Source organism: Saccostrea cucullata, unplaced genomic scaffold (assembly GCF_032062105.1).
Source record: "Saccostrea cucullata isolate Sc308-1 unplaced genomic scaffold, CSIRO_AGI_Scuc_v1 ctg28, whole genome shotgun sequence".
Taxonomy (NCBI): Eukaryota; Metazoa; Mollusca; class Bivalvia; order Ostreida; family Ostreidae; genus Saccostrea; species Saccostrea cuccullata.
The window spans coordinates 811,860-829,862 of NW_026939565.1; the positions used below are offsets into that span (position 1 = coordinate 811,860).

Below are 18,003 nucleotides of genomic sequence, written 5' to 3' on the forward strand. Positions count from 1 at the left end.
GTCATTCTTGAGAAGAAGATTTTTAAAGAATTTTCCTATAAATCTCTATGTAAAACATTGGTCGGCCATTTTGGCCCCGCCCTACCCCCGGGGGTCATGATTTGAACAAACTTGAATCTACACTACCTGAGCATGCTTCCGTATAAATATGATGAATTATGGCTTTGTCATTCTTGAGAAGAAGATTTTTAAAGAATTTTCCTAAATATTTCTATGTAAAACTTTGGTCGGCCATTTTGGCCCCGCCCTACCCCCGGGGGTCATGATTTGAACAAACTTGAATCTACACTACCTGAACATGCTTCCATATAAATATGATGAATAATGGCTTTGTCATTCTTGAGAAGAAGATTTTTAAAGAATTTTCCTATAAATCTCTATGTAAAACATTGGTCGGCCATTTTGGCCCCGCCCTACCCCCGGGGGTCATGATTTGAACAAACTTGAATCTACACTACCTGAGCATGCTTCCGTATAAATATGATGAATTATGGCTTTGTCATTCTTGAGAAGAAGATTTTTAAAGAATTTTCCTATATATTTCTATGTAAAACATTGGTCGGCCATTTTGGCCTCGCCCTACCCCCGGGGGTCATGATTTGAACAAAATTGAATCTACACTACCTGAACATGCTTCCATATAAATATGATGAATAATGGCTTTGTCATTCTTGAGAAGAAGATTTTTAAAGAATTTTCCTATAAATCTCTATGTAAAACATTGGTCGGCCATTTTGGCCCCGCCCTACCCCCGGGGGTCATGATTTGAACAAACTTGAATCTACACTACCTGAGCATGCTTCCATATAAATATGATGAATTATGGCTTTGTCATTCTTGAGAAGAAGATTTTTAAAGAATTTTCCTATATATTTCTATGTAAAACTTTGGTCGGCCATTTTGGCCCCGCCCTACCCCCGGGGGTCATGATTTGAACAAACTTGAATCTACACTATCTGAGCATATTTCCATATAAATATGATGAATTATGGCTTTGTCATTCTTGAGAAGAAGATTTTTAAAGAATTTTCCTATATATTTCTATGTAAAACTTTGGTCGGGCATTTTGGCCCCGCCCTACCCCCGGGGGGTCATGATTTGAACAAACTTGAATCTACACTACCTGAGCATGCTTCCGTATAAATATGATGAATTATGGCTTTGTCATTCTTGAGAAGAAGATTTTTAAAGAATTTTCCTATAATTCTATGTAAAACTTTGGTCGGCCATTTTGGCCCCGCTCTACCCCCGGGGGTCATGATTTGAACAAAATTGAATCTACACTACCTGAACATGCTTCCATATAAATATGATGAATAATGGCTTTGTCATTCTTGAGAAGAAGATTTTTAAAGAATTTTCCTATATATTTCTATGTAAAACCTTGGTCGGCCATTTTGGCCCCGCCCTACCCCCGGGGGTCATGATTTGAACAAACTTGAATCTACACTACCTGAGCATGCTTCCATATAAATATGATGAATTATGGCTTTGTCATTCTTGAGAAGAAGATTTTTAAAGAATTTTCCTATATATTTCTATGTAAAACTTTGGTCGGCCATTTTGGCCCCGCCCTACCCCCAGGGGTCATGATTTGAACAAACTTGAATGTACACTACCTGAGCATGTTTCCATATAAATATGATGAATAATGGCTTTGTCATTCTTGAGAAGAAGATTTTTAAAGAATTTTCCTATATATTTCTATGTAAAACTTTGGTCGGGCATTTTGGCCCCGCCCTTACCCCCGGGGGTCATGATTTGAACAAACTTGAATCTACACTACATGAGCATGCTCCCATATAAATATGATGAATTATGGCTTTGTCATTCTTGAGAAGAAGATTTTTAAAGAATTTTCCTATATATTTCTATGTAAAACTTTGGTCGGCCATTTTGGCCCCGCCCTACCCCCGGGGGTCATGATTTGAACAAACTTGAATCTACACTACCTGAGGATGTTTCCCCATAAGTTTCATCTTTCCTGGCACAGTGGTTCTTGAGAAGAAGATTTTTAAAATATACCACTAAATTTTCATTAATTCCCAATTATCTCCCCTTGAATGAGGGCGTGGCCCTTCATTTGAACAAACTTGAATCCCCTTCACCTAAGAATACTTTGTGGCAAATTTGGTTGAAATTGGCCCAGCGGTTCTTGAGAAGAAGTCAAAAATGTGAAAAGTTTACAGACAGACAGACAGACAGACGGACAGACGGACGCCGGACAAAATGTGATCAGAAAAGCTCACTTGAGCCTTCGGCCTTACGATCTATTCGTAAAAAGACATATAGAATTGAAAATTAAAATTTCAATCAATTTGCAACAGACCCCCACATAAGCAGGAATCATTTTTTTCCCGAAGATTTTCAGTATCCCCCACCCCCCACCCCAACCCAACTCCCCTTGCAAAATGTTAAACCCCTGTCACAACGGGGCTGCGTCCTCACGGCGACTGCACGGCGTCCTCAAAAAATGCAAAACGCCGAGGTGATCGCAGTAGAGTCTCCTACAGCGCCGTGACAACGCGGCGAGGTATCCACTGAACGCCGTAGGGTCGCGGAGGGTCTCCAAGAACGCCAGGGGACGCCAGGGGACGGCGATCACTTTGGGCATGCACAAAGTACGCGCCGTGTGATCGCGGACTGACAAGAACGCAATGGAAACGTAGTATGATCAACGTAGCAGCGCGGTGAGATCTCCAACAACGTAGAGGGAGCTCCGTATAAACGCCGTGAAGACGCACATGATCGCGGCAAGAACGCGGTGATAGCAGACTGCGCTTCCACGGAGACCTTACGGAGATGTCGCGGAGTCCTTGGAGATGTCACTGCGTTTCTATCGCGTTATTACGGCGCTTCTAATGAGATTTATCGTCTTGTGATTTTTCGACTGCGATTACACGGTGACAGCACGGAGTTGTCACTGCGATCATTGCGCTCCCACGGCGTTTCTACAGCGTCCGTTGGCGATCACAATGCGCTTTCACGGCGTTGTTAGAACGTTGTCGGCCAGCTCACAAAACAAGAGCAATGGGATCATATTTGATCAGCAATAATTCCAACGTATTTGTTGCACTAGGAGCATTTAAGTGAAAAAAATGGAAGAGAAAATTACACCAGAACTTGTTCTGTTGTTTCACTTAAATTTTGTAGAAAACTTTTCGGTGTATTTATTATTTTTTTTTAACATTCATAATAAAATAAAGAAAATCTAACAACACAACTGAACCGAAGAAATTGAAAAAAGGAGTTTAATCATAAAACAATTAAAATTTTAGTACTAAATTATTTAAATTTAGAACATTTTTAATTATTAAGAATATTTCTTGGCATGATTAGAAGTCTTTCCATCGTGTAACTTGAATCTTTAAACAAAAATATTTTACATTCCTTCTGAATATATATCAATGAGTATAGAGCGCATTGTGAACGTATTGTGAACGCAGTTAACGACGTTCGATCCTGATATTTAAAGTCTTAAACATTTTTTGCCAAGCATATTTTTAGTTTCTACAAACATAGCTTAATTGAAATTCAAATCAAAAAATGGGGGTCAATATGCTTCTTTTAGCGCTACAGTACATTTAATATGACCTTTCTGCACTGAAATTTGTGTCTTGATTAAAAATTACATCTTCGACGTTTTCCCTTCAATATTTTTATCCAATTAAAGCATGAAACAAAATGAACTCTAAGTCTGTTTAAAAAAAGACACTTAAAAATTGTGACTAAGAAAAAGTTTCAAATTGCTACGCATAATCAATTATTTGACCTTTCTGCACTAATAAAATGTTATTTTTCCGGCATTGAAAATATAATAAGCAAGGAAATTATTTTAAAGTCTTAAACTTTTTCTGATTTTAAGCAAATAGGTCAAAGTTATCTTGAATATTTAGAAAAGAACATCAAAAGTGGGGGTCTATCAGGGCTTTCAAAAAGATTTGAACAAGGTGGTACTTTATCAAAAATAGGAGGTACCACTCGGCGAACGCCGAAGGCGTGAGCTCGCTAGGGGGGTCCGGGGGCATGCCCCCCCGGAAAAATTTTGAAATTTAGAAGCCACCAGACAGCATTTCCTGGTTTCTAGACACATAGAAGTATGCTGTTATCAGTGTTATTTTTATGCCATGTTTCCAAGTTTATTTTTGGTCAATACACTTTACATGTGAAATTTAGCACTGGATGGATGGAATTACATAGAAAAATTAGTTATTTGAGCAGAGTAACAATAAGATTTAGGTAAAACTTCTAAGTTCTATGCTATATTTGTATATATATATTTGTTCAAAAAATTTTGCAAGGTTTGAGTTGTAAGTGGTATGTTTTAAATATTAAAAAAAAAAAATTGAGTCACGAAAGGAAATGGAAATTCAAAATTTAAATTTAATTAAAAGAGAAATGAAATTGTATTTGCATTAAATGAAATTCATTTCTGTTCTACATTAAAGTGCAGATTAAAAAATAAATTAGAAGAAGCACTATATGTTTCATAGCATGTACCAATAAATTCAGCATATTTTTCATTTACTGGTACATGTACATATAAAATAATATACATGTGTAAATTACTCAAAGATGACATAAAATTGGAGACAAAAAATTTTTAGGTATGACTCCCTCACTATACAGGATATGGTTACAATACTGGGAAGAAAGTAAACGTCCGCAAGGTCATTCTCTTGACCACTAGGAAACTGCTGAATCAAAGAATTAAATGTATGGCAAAAGAAATAGTTTCTGTTTTATGTCCTTTTGTTTCATCAGAAAGTTGCAGATATTTAAGACTGTAAGAAATTTATATCGTCAGCTGCGGGTTTTGACACTTAAATTTGAAGAGTTGAGGCTATCAAAATGTACAGAGGTGGTCAAAGAACTACCTATTGTTCATGTCGGTTTCTCTATCGGTCAATTGTGTTGAAGACTTTCCGCGGTCTAGTTCCTTGTATCTTAAAATCTTTTGTGAAACTCATTACCATATGCATGGCTTTAAATTGACACTTTTATTTCTGAATCCTGCATGGATTCCTATTTTTATTTTTTTTTTTGGCCGTATTTATTTAAAATATATCCATAGTCAATAGCTTTTGTCAAAATCAGTAACGAAGGAATTTGACGGATCGAAATCTACTTTCGTTTTCGACAAGATCTATAAGACGCGTTACGCAATCTCTTGTTTCATTTATTCAAACGCTTTAATGATCTTCTTGACTAACCAATCAAAAACGTTATTAGATAACATTACGGACTAAGAATATTACAAAGCTTGTGTAAAACATGGTAGGGCCTATCGTATTTTTACGCGATTTTTTTTTTCTCCACTGAATATTTTGGCCGGTACCATGAACGAATCCAACCGGGTAAAAGTACCGGGTACCGGCAGATTTTGAAAGGCCTGGGTCTATGATGTACATTTTCAGATATTACTAAAAAAGTGTGAATTTTACGTTAAAGTTGGCTCAATTTTTTCCCGGATTTTCAGAATAAATTTACTATATTTGTCACACTTTATTGATAGAATTCATAAGAAATAAATTAATAGATATTTCAGAACCAGCATAGCATATTTCACTGCAAAAAATAGCTTTGTGTGCAACCAGCATGGAAAAATAGGCATCCAAAATTAACAGTACTGTTATAGTTCAAATGGAAAAAACTGATCATTTTCGTCAAAAAACCTTCCGCCACAAAATATAGTCCCTAGCTTAATTCTACTTGAATGGAATTTCATCGCGGTTTTTTCATTGAATACATTTTAATTTGCATTGTAGAATTCAGTTTTATTGTTAGAACCTAAAAATGATGCTTAATTCTATGAATAAAGGACCTGCGCGAAATACGCTCAAAATCTCAGGCTTGGATTTCTCGAAAAAATCTTAAGTTTTTACTCAAGTTCAATCTCAAACTCTGACAAAAAAACTCAGCTAAGATCTTTCTCAAATCACGTTTCTCGAAACAAACTCAGGCAAATCTCAGCTAAGTTTATTTTTTTCTCAACTGAGATTTTTTCAACGTCGCATAAGCGGCCTTGTTCTTGACTTCCGGTTATAGTATCCAATGTAAATCATCGTCTGCAACACCACAAAGCGCCAAAATAATGGAAGAGAAGACGTGTAAGACACCCCGCCGGCCCAATTGGACGGAAAAAGAAAAAATCGTCTTGGTTGAGGCGGTCCGTCAACGCGAGGACCGCCTTTTTGGGAAGATGAAGGGGCCGGGGGGTGTCAAAAACGTAAAAATCAAAGAGGGGGCTTGGGAGGAGGTCGCAGGGGCGGTGAATGCGTAAGTATCAGCACTTATGTATGAATAACAATCGTATACATCTACATTCATAATCAATAGATCTATATCACTCGAAGTTTCTTATATACGACGCGTGATAAAGAACACGAAGTTACCCTCATACTGTTTGCTAAAATTAGAAAGGGGAATTCCAAATCATGTATACTTGTTTTGAAAATTAAATCAAATACACACATCGATGTATTCAATTTATTTATAGATTCACCAAACATGTTGGCATCAACCATGCTACAAAAGTGATGTTTTCACTCTTTACTAAGACAAATACCAGGGCCAAATTAAGAGGACTGTACAATTAGCTCTACAGTTCTTTAGCTAAAGATAAATAATATCTTCAGACTTTAGTAAAGATGCAGTGTCCAATCAGCAGTGAATCATAAATATATATCCGGTATGAAAATGACAATTCCAGTTTGATCAACATGATTGATCGAGTCATGACACAAATTTGTACAAGCCAAAAAAAATGGAGTGGGGTGGGGATGGGTGAAGTCATCAGGGAGAACAAGCATATATTCACTTGTTTTCTGTTACATATAATAACAAAAAGTGTTGAGAGATAAGGAGGGAACAATTATAAAATGTCTTTTTTTTTAATTGTAACAAATTTCTTTTTTTTAATTGTAACAAAATTAAATATTTGCCCCCTTGCAAAGTCTAAAACTTCATGTAACAAAAACAAATTCCCAGAAAATAAAAAAAAAAAGTGTTGGTTGTCAGAACAACCAGTAATTGTTTCACATTATTATTTGATGCAGCACTTATCAATTATGATCAAGCATGCAGTCATTGCAGTACTACATTTAAATCTTTAAATATTTCAGAAACTCTGATACAACTCAACGCACGGTGGACGAGATCAAGAAACAATATGCCAACATAAAGCAAAGAGGTAATTTTTATTTAAGTACAGGGCTATATATTGATTTATTCAACATCATACATAAAACACCATATTATTATAAAGTTTTAAATGTCTTCAAATGACCAAAAAAATTAAAAAGTTATGTGATAGAGTTGTTTGATTTCATAAATGCATTTATAGAAGTAAATTCATTTGTATAATCCAATATTAATTGTGCTACAAGTAGGTCAGAAAAGGGCAAGCAAAAGATGGCTTGGTCATGTGCACATATTCACATATATTATTTTTGGACATGTATTTTTTAAATGAAATAATTTAACATGAATGATAGAAATAACTGATATAATAAGCTTTTCCGTGGCCTAAAATAAAAAAAAAATTAAGTTGACAGTAACTGAGACATGTGGACTGGAAAATATGATAGAATATACATTGTGTACTTAATGTTTTATGACAGCAAAAGAGAAGTCTGATGCCATTAGAAGACCAGTTACAGGTGGGGGCCCCAAACCTCCCTCCCCAACCCCTGTAGAAGCTGAGCTACTAAGCCACCTTGAAGACAGGCCAACCCTAATGTGGTCTGTCCACTGGACACGACACGGAGGAAGGTTCATATTGGATTTATTTGAAAAGCAAGATAATAGGACTGGTAGTATCTAAAAATACCCTGATGATTTATATTTTTTAATTCAAAAGACAATAAATTTCATTTTTAACCTCACTGGAATATAACAAATGTACCCGGTAGATTTTAAAATACTGTGCAGTGTTAATCGTTGAAGTACATATATGTATAAATGCACTAATTTATAACCATAAAATCATTAATTTACATGATTATATACATATGTACTACTTTATTTTAAAACTGTAATAACATAGTGTCAATGTAACATGTTATTTTTTTTTAGTAATTCTAACAGTTGTACCAGAGGAAATGCACACCATGACAAACGACTGCATGCCGTCAACAAGTGCAAGTGGTACAGGTAAGGCTTACCTTATGTCTCAATTATATTATTGTGCAACCTTTCAACTCTAAAAAGAATGATTTAAAAATGCATTCTGTCAACAAAAGATGAAATTTAGCTTTTCTGATCACATTTTCTTCGGCATCCGGACGTCTGTCAGTCTGTAAAATTTTCACATTTCTGACTTCTTCTCTAGAACCACTGGGCCAATTTCAACCAAATTTGCCACAAGGCATTCTTGGGTAAAGGGATTCAAGTTTGTCCAAATGAAGGGCTACGGCCTCATTCAAAGGGAGATAATTCAGAAATAGTGAAAATTTGGTGGCATGTTTAAAAATCCTCCTCTCAAGAACCACTGTGCCAGGAAAGATTAAACTTATGGGGAAGCATTCTCAAGTACATGTAGTGTACATTCAAGTTTGTTCAAATCATGATCCCCGAGAGAAGGGCAGGGCCACAATAGCCAATCAAAGTTTTACATAGAAATATATAGGAAAATTCTTTAAAAATCTTCTTTTCAAGAAAAGTCCTTTATATTTATATGGAAGCATTCTCAGGTAGTGTAGATTCAAGTTTGTGCAATCATACCCTCTCTCCTTTAAGGAATTGTTGGGACTCTTTGAGGTTAAACTTTTCAATAATAAATTAATTTCTGCTTTTTCCTAGCCATAGTGCTCAGGTGAGCGATGTGGCACATGGGCCTCTTGTATATGCTATTCAATTCTGTTAATTAAATTTAGGTGTATCAGCCATCTACGAGATACAGAATGATGCAACCCAGCTAGGTATTGTAAATTTGGAGCTTCCTCCTTCATTCTCCTCGGCAAAGACATCAAAAAGAAGGAAGACTATGGAAGAGGATGAAATCATGACAATGAGGGCAGAAAGAGAAAAATATATCCAGGAAAGCAAGAAGTTTAAAGAAGAAGCTGAGTTTTATCGAGTCAATACCATGTACGTAAAAATGAAAATGAAAGAATTGCACGCCGGAAAAGATTCTGAAATGTAATTTAGTTAATTCCATTAGTTTGTCATTTGTTAAGGCCGAAAAAATAATAGTCTTGTTTGCTGCTACCCGACTTACCCTAATTTTTTTGCACCTGATCCTAAATTTTTTCTTTAGATTTAAAAGAATAAATCAGAATATTATCATTCTGACACTGTAACTGGTTTCCCTGTTAACACAGAACAAGCATTTCATGAAATTCTGTTTTAAATCATCGTCGGAAACCCACGGTCTGTCTCGCTTTTCTTACGGTCTCGGTAAGAGAAGCAAGACCGACCTTAGGTTTCCAACGATGGAATTAAATATGGACTTTCATAAAATACATGATATTAACATCTTGGGTAGCCAATGGAGAGGGCTTATATAGGCTGTGCCTGCTGCCCAATCCTTCTATGTATTTCTTACATAATAAAATATGTTCAAATCAAAATGGGTAGCCGAAAAGGTTCCAAAGACGTACTTAGTGCACTCATTCTTTAATTTTAAGAGACAAAATTGACACGTGACATTTTTAATTAGATACTGTATACAGGGGTATTTTCGCCCCGTTTAATTTTCACCCTTTTACACTTGGAAACAATTTTGTTCCGTTTTAAATTAGCCCATTCATAGTTACTTACAGAAATTATATGTATTATTTCATTTCGCCCTGTTTTAAATTCGCAGGAAACGAGACTATTATTTTTTTTTGCTTTACATGCAAGGTGAAGTTGTCAGTCCCTCTTTCAGGCCAACAGTAAAAAAGATTTGCTTGATGTACTCCAATTAAGAACTCAAAATTTTATTGTACATTTAATTCTAATTGCAAGTGAACAAGTACCTGACTTTAAATATTTATTGCTGATGAGTGATAATTTAATGGTACAATTTACCAAGAATTACTGGATACATTTGTATTTCTAATAAATCTATGTCATCCATTGCCTTTGAAATATGCACTAATACATGTATCAGTGCTTTGTTTGAAGACTAGATTTTTCATGTACATATGTTATTATTTATAAATTTGGATATTGTTGTACCAAACATTTGAGAAATTTAATGAAATGAGAAATTTAATGAAATTTCAATTATTTTCTGAAATAAGAATGAACAAATAATTGTTGCTATTAAAAACTGGTGCATTTATTTATTCATATGTATGACAAACTTTCATTTGAGAAAAAAATGACAATATAAACTATTGAAGACTGAAGTTATTTTGAAATAATGACAATGGCAGCATATCATATGAAACAAATATTGTTATATTAATTAAAGTTATCATTAATGCCTGTGTGTAAATCCAAACCACTGTATGTAAATATTTTGAACCCACATTTTAGCCAAATTAATACATCTACATGTATTCCTTAACAATACCTGCTAGTTTTTCCTATGCAATACAAAAAGACATTTTTTCTTCCTGATATTAAAGTCAAAAGAATATTGCAATAAATTTAACAGAAAATTACATCTTGCAGAAATTATACATATTGATTAATTCTTTAATATGTACATGTGATATTTTATTTCATTACATCAAAGTGAAAGTTCTGTGATAAATGTGTTCAGCTTCCATGTGGATTTTTGTAAAATTATTTTACACATTACAATGATTTTAAGGAAGGTCTGAACACTAATAATTTTTTTTTTGGAATAAAAAAAAAACAGCGCAATGTATTACAGTATATTAAGGTGTAAATACTGAGTTCATCATGTTCAGTTTCAGTACAGATATTAAATATGATCTTATAAACCATTATATAATTAGTTATTTGTGTTTCTTTTTCTTTTCTTTTTTTTTTTTGATTTCTGGTATATCATATTACTTGTAATTTTTAAGCAGTACAAAAATATTTTAGTAGTGTTTCATCATTGTACTGAAAATTGTTACTTAAATCTATATTACAATGGCATATAATAAATTTATTTTTACCACTTATAACTTAAAAAAGGTTGTAAAGCATACATAATGAAAAGCAAGATGTATTTGTTTGACACTGATGCTCCCTGTATGACAACTTTTGTAAAAGGTCAAAGTCCAAGGTTTAGGCCAAGAGTAAAAATATTTTAAAACAAGATGAGTTTGTGAAACTCTGATGCCCCCGTATGGCAAACTGTAGCAAAGGTTAAACTTTCTCAAATGGAAATTGGATATTTTGGTACTCAAAGTAGTAAAGGTCTTCTCACAAGAAATACTTGTGAAATATGAAAGCCCTAGCATCATTTATTCAAAAGTTATGGCCAAGGTTAAAGTTTTTTTAGAGGTAGGTCAAACTTCAAGGTCAAGATCAAATCTTAGTAGTTGATATCTAAAGAAAGGTCTTGTCATAAGAATTACATATAAGAAGTGTGAAAACCCCAGCTCTAACCATTAAAAAAGTTATGGCCGAGGTTCAAGTTTTTTTATCAAGTGGGCCAAACTCCAAAATCTAGGTCAATAGGTCAAATTTGTTGGTACTCAAAGATTGGTCCCATTCACAAGGAATACACAGGAAATATGAAAAATACAGCTTCAACCAATTGAAAATTATGAGAGAGGTTAAAGTTTTGGCGGACAAATAGACAGACAGATGGACAGGCAGGGCAAAATCTATATGCCCCTGAGTCTTTGATTACTAGTACATGGGCATAATAAATTATGCATATCTGCATTTACATGCTATTCAAACCATGTTTTCTTTGCTAGTCTATGAGTATGATGATTTCTAGACTCTATACAAAATCAAATGTTAATGTTGTCTATGTATAATGATTACTGTACAAGGGATACAGTTGTTACATAATACTTTATGCAAAAAAAGACCTGCATATGTAATTTCTAACATCTTTGCCGTCCCACTGATCCCTTACATTAAGATTAACATCCCCCTGGTTGACATATACACCATCATCAATATCCAGTATGTCATTACGATCAATTCCAATGTTGTGTAAAACTGCACATGCCAAAGTAATATCGCATGCCTTTTCAGGAGTTGTTCTCAAACCGCTATGGAGGCACGCAAACCTCTTCTTCAAGATTCCAAATGTTTGCTCAATTACAACTCTGGTTTTAGCGTGAGCGTTGTTGAATCTTGCTTCTGCATCATTAGAAGGAACAGGGTATGGTGTCATAAGGTGGGGTTTGCACGGGTATCCAGAGTCCCCCAAGAGTAGTCCTGGATACTGTCCTTAAATATTAAAAAAGAGTTTAAGATTATACTTGAAAGTACTAATATCATTCACATTTGTACCCCCTCCCTCTTTCTAATAAAACTTTGGGGAAAATAGCACTCTAATTTCTGAGGGAACTCAACAAAAGTGCAACAATTGCTAGTGGATGATTTTCCAAAAGGTAGTGATCCCAGGCAATCAATGTCAGTCGCATCACGCTTTTATAGAATTATGTAGAATTTACTGCTGTCGAAAAATGGGATTTCTTTTCATAAACATGGATTGATTTAATACAATAGTTATTTAACTTATAAATTAACAAAACTTTACAAATGGAGTACCATTTTCAAAGGCAATGCTTATATGACTGTCTCGGAAAATCCGGCTGTCATGTACACTTCCGGGCCACTTGGCAACACAGTTCAAAATCCGGAATTTACCATCGGAGATCATCTGATATTTATACAAATACATGTACTAGTAACTGAATATATTATTAGAGAGTGATTTTTAATTTTTTTTGTGAATAGAACTACAGAAAATCTCTTAAAAATTTAATTTTACGATCAGTTTATGGCCATTGCAAATAATTTATACTTCATAACAAATTACCTGTACATTCAGAGAATGGTACCCTTTTCTGTTCAAATAATCTGGCTCATTCTCTGAAGGTGCCTGAATTTTGATGAAGGTACCATCAACGCAACCGAGGACATTTGGAAAACCTAGGACCATGAAATAAGTAAAATGAAAAATATTCAAGCATGTTGCAACTTTACAATGGAAAATAACCATCTTCTGTCTCGTAATTTACCGCTATTTTGGCTTTAAATTATTTTTGTTTTGTTTTTTAATTTTGTTTGTTTGATGATTTTGATATTGAGGTAGTGCCCCCCTTCTCTCTCTCTCTCTCTCTCTCTCTCTCTCTCTCTCTCTCTCTCTCTCTCTCTCTCTCTCTCTCTCTCTCTCTCTCTCTCTCTGTATTTTTCTTAAGTTGATAATCCAAATATTGAAAATATTTTTCTATTACATTTATTACTTTCTAATATAATTTGACTTTTCTGTTAATTGCACTTCTTACATGTAATTCAAACGCCTTTCAAAGTATATCGAAAATTTTAAACAATATCCAATTTATTTGCATATACCGACTCAACATGTAAATAACAGACAAGTTTAAAGTCAATTTAACCATATATCCCAGATATATATATATATATATATATATATATATATATATATATATATATATATATATATATATATATATATATATATCAAATTAAAAATCGGCGAAATCTTTAATTTGAATGTATCTTACATATAATATCATGTACATACAATTAAATTTATTCTCTATCTCGTAATATGATCAACTCAAATACGCCATTACTTTAATTAAAAAAGTGAAGAGAATTTAACTTCTTAAAATTAGGAGATTTCCCAGTCAATTGCACCCATTTTTTGTTCAATATAGACAGGATTAAACTTTTTCTTACGTTTAGAGAATTGCCATATAGACATAGGTATATACATGTAAATATTGAACATTGTCTATACTTCTAAACGAAAGAATAAGTACAGTCTGCTTGTTCGGAATAACATATGGGTGTGACTAATGGGAAAATATAATGTATTTGAGAAATTATAAGTTCTTATGCTTTCTTAAAATTCAGTAGTAATGTTTGAGGGGGAGGGGGGAGGGGGTTCCACACTTCAGGTGCCCATGAACCCCCTTTCCCATTAATGTTTTGGAACAATTATATGTACATGAAGGTGTAAATAAACTTCATAATAAAGACATTCCATTTCTTTTCCTTTCTGTTATTTTTTTTCTTTCAAGTATCTGTTGCAACAAAATGTAAGAAGCATGTAAAATCAAAATACGATTGATTCGAAGGATTTATGGTACAATTTAACTTGCACCCATTTGTTCTGTGATTACTTCCCTTGTTTTGTTGTTTACCTGCTATGGAATAGAAATGCTTTTTAACTTCATCAGCTGCGTTTCTTGCCGGCATCCTTATAAATTGTCTCGACACCTGACACAAACCATGGCACACATCCTTAACCGCCCTGCACACAGTGGATGGGGACAGGCTGTCAAATGTATCGGCAACTAAAGAATAAAAACCTCCTGTGGCAAGAAATCTTAGCGTGGCCAACACTTGCAAAAGGGGGGTGAGGGCACAGCTTCGCAGAGTATCTCTCTCAAGGGATTGTCTAAGTAGATTCACTATAGACAAAATTGTGGCCGGGCGGAAACGGTATCTTTTGAAAATATCCTCCTCTGGCATTAATTCTAAAGGGTTTTCACGGTCAACAAGCCTGTTGTGTGCGACTCTCTGCCTATGCCGACGTCTACGACGCTGCCGTCTGTTTTTCACCGGCATATTTGAGATTTTATTAAAGGACTTAAGTCTACTAAGAAGGTAACTTAAGTTTAATATGAGTTTGAGTAAGAAAAAGAACTTAAGTTTTTTCGAGAAATGCAATATTTTGAGTTTTCTCAAATTTGAGATTTTTCTCAGAAATTTGAGATTTAACTTAAATCCAAGCCAGGATCGAACGTCCTTAAGGCCCTGTCACACCAAGATTTAACTTAAGATTGAAGGATACACCAGCTGTGACTCCTGAGTTATCGATCTTATTTTCCGGAAATATCCGAAATTGAGTGATTCGCATAGATGCTGACCCCAGTGCTGATGGATGGCGGGTGATTTGGGTGGGTAGACTCGCGGATCTCGGAGACCTACATGCAACCATCAGACCTGAAAGCAGTAGGCCTAGATGCACGTGACAAGCCTGGAAAGTCGGTATATTTTTCTTGTTGTAAAAATTATATTAATTATAGTTTCTTTATTAATCTAACAGTCTAGAGGTTGAAACTGGAAGAGCTAGCGGGTTTCACCTGATCATCCCGTGAGGAACAGTGTACTCTATCATATACATATCTCTGTTCACTCAAGGAAAACTTAAGGATGCGTATGCTTTAATAAATGGTAAAAAAAAAAAATCTTAACGTATCTGAAATGCAACATCCTCACAACGTCAAGGGTCCTGATCGAGTCATGAGTACACAAGAATAGATATGGGTTACCCCATATCCAAAGATATTCGACTGTTAGATTTAATATGTTTAACAGTGTTTATAATGACGTTAATAAAAAAAAACTGCACTGTCTAATTATGGAACTGTTGTAAATATCGTGATTCCACAGCATTACGGTCACCCAGTCTCCTAACAAACAGTACACATAGGCCTACATGTACCTGTAGCCTTGGTCTACACACGTGCAATGGAGCTGTCACACGCATCCAGCGAGCTCGGAGAAACACGTTTTGTTTTGCCGAGAAGTTACGGTGTCAGACAAATCTTTTCTTTTCTTAATTAGATCATATAAATACGAATTCTGATTAATAAAAATTATACAATCCCTGTTGAACTTTATATAGTTTGTTCTAACATTTGCATCTGCAACAACTTGTGTTTAAAATGGCCGGGTTGGGAAAATCAGGACCGGGTCGGAAAATTCTAAACTGAAAACATGGAAAACCTTTTTTGTTTTGAAAATAACTGAAATATACTAATATATTTGTCGCAGAAATTACTTACATTATTCAAGTTCTATATATAATGGTATGCTGAACTTCAACACGAACCCGAATCTCCAACCCATGCAGTTCTCGTTTTGCCACACATACCCTAGCTACAGTTTACAAAGTGTACACACGAGCAGGCCAGGAGTTGAAAATTCCGTCATTTAATAATACACACACACAGAATGATTAATTTTTTCTTTAAGAACAAATTGTATGATAATTAACGGACTATAAACATGTACTTAATACAATTGTTGATATAGTATTATCAATTCATTGGTGAAAAGATATGAATCGAAGAATGACCTAATTATTCTCTGTTATCAAGCACGTAAAAAAAAAAAGGCTGAGGAGGGAGCGAGCGTAGGAATATTGATATTTTTTATTTGCATTTCGGGGGGAAAGTGACTTTCTAATGATATTTTGACGTTATTTTTGATTTCTTTAACGTATGACATACACAACTTTACTCTTATCATGAACAATAATGTTGTATCTACTTATCATGATGGAATTATTTTGGTCGGACCAATATGTGTGAGCTGCCGCTGAATACAGTTATATATCTTGCAAAGATAGTATGCATTGATCGAATATATAGAAAACACGTGTGTTGACGTTTTCCAAACGAGAATACCCTTGACGTAGTAAGCATGGAAATGCAATAGATTGTTGCTAAGTTATGGGAATATAATTTTTGATGATTTTTTAAATGAATTACAATAATCATGATTAAAGTGAAATGAATTTGATAAAACTGTTGATAGATCACTTGTACGAGTTCAAGGGTTGGAACCTTGTTCTGAAACATTGGGATCCTCCATATCTGTAGCATTGGGTATCATGTCCTTGTCCATAATTAACTGGTGAAAGATCTGCTGATGGAGCTTATAGGCTTGTGTCCTCATAGACTCATAGAAAAGATTGACTTGCATTTAAAGGGATCAAGGAATGTGATATACGGTAGTTTAGGCATAGGCGCCAGAACCGGGGGGATGGGGCTAAGCCCCCCACTCTTTTTGCAAAGATAGACATAATATATAAGGCATTGAAAATTGGGGTTTACCTTATTTGTTGGTTTAGTCCCCCCACCTTTAATTTGCTTCCGACGCCTAATATGTTAGGCCTGGGTAGCTAGAGATAGCTCACACAGTTTGCCGAACGCTTGTTTTTAATAGGTTCAGGAGGTTCAGTGAAGGAATCCTCATCTTGTCTATTGTACTTCTTTTACACAACAAAATAAGGTTAAAGTGGTGTGTCAGCTTGATAGATCAATGCTTGCTGTGCCAAGAGAGAGAACTCTCAATTGTTCCTAAAACTTGGATGGTAAAATGTGAAAAGCAGTATCTACAAAATCATGTGTGAGCTAGTGTCTGAGGTGTGGTTTTCAGAGTTTGACGCTGTATTTGTTTTGTCACATGTATATATAATTATGTATTATTTTATTTCAATGAAAAAAGAAAATATTGTAGACAGTCTTAATTGAAAGAAAAATGTTATAGTATGAAAAGTAAGATTCTTTTTTTGTACATTGTACCTGCAATTAATGAATATATTACTGTAGTATTTCAGTATTTCCTTCCATTTTTATGCCCCCCTTCGAAGAAGGGAGGGCATATTGCTTTGCTGCTGTCTGTCGGTCTGTCGGTCGGTCTGTCGGTCGGTCTGTCGGTCCATTTAGTTTCCGTTCATTTTCTTCATAACCGTTGCACATACTGAAGTGAAATTTGGTACACAGGTATATCACATGAATATCTAGGTCAAGTTCTGTTTTGGGTATGATCGCACCATAATTGACAGAGTTATGCACCTTGGACTCAGAAAAATTCCAATTATTTGCAGTTTCCGCTCATTTTCTTTGGAGAGGTTGCACATATTGAATTGGAATTTAGTATACAGATTAGTCAGATGAATATCTAGGTCAAGTTCTGTTTTGGGTACGATCGCACCATAATTGACAGAGTTATGCCCCTTGGACTTAGAAAAATTCCAATTATTTGCAGTTTCCGTTCATTTTCTATTGAGAGGTTGCACATATTGAATTGGAATTTAGTATACAGATTAGTCAGATGGATATCTAGCCCAAGCTCTATTTTGGGTACGACCACACCATAATTGAC

The 18,003-nt window shown here is 34.8% G+C and overlaps 1 protein-coding gene and 1 pseudogene across 1 annotated transcript; one reads left to right on the top strand and one right to left on the bottom strand.

Moving 5' to 3' along the window:
- The first annotated feature begins 5,916 nt into the window (after positions 1 to 5,916).
- On the top strand, positions 5,917 to 10,746 carry LOC134253224 (myb/SANT-like DNA-binding domain-containing protein 4; annotated as a pseudogene).
- A 153-nt stretch (positions 10,747 to 10,899) lies between these two features.
- Positions 10,900 to 13,016, bottom strand: LOC134253225 (putative nuclease HARBI1). Its single transcript, XM_062735738.1, has 3 exons — positions 12,893 to 13,016; positions 12,622 to 12,733; positions 10,900 to 12,297 (listed from the first exon to the last, which is right to left on the bottom strand). Exons 1-3 carry the CDS (start codon positions 13,013 to 13,015, stop codon positions 11,915 to 11,917), a joined length of 618 nt encoding a protein of 205 aa, XP_062591722.1. The 5' UTR covers position 13,016; the 3' UTR covers positions 10,900 to 11,914.
- Between the last annotated feature and the right edge of the window lie 4,987 nt (positions 13,017 to 18,003).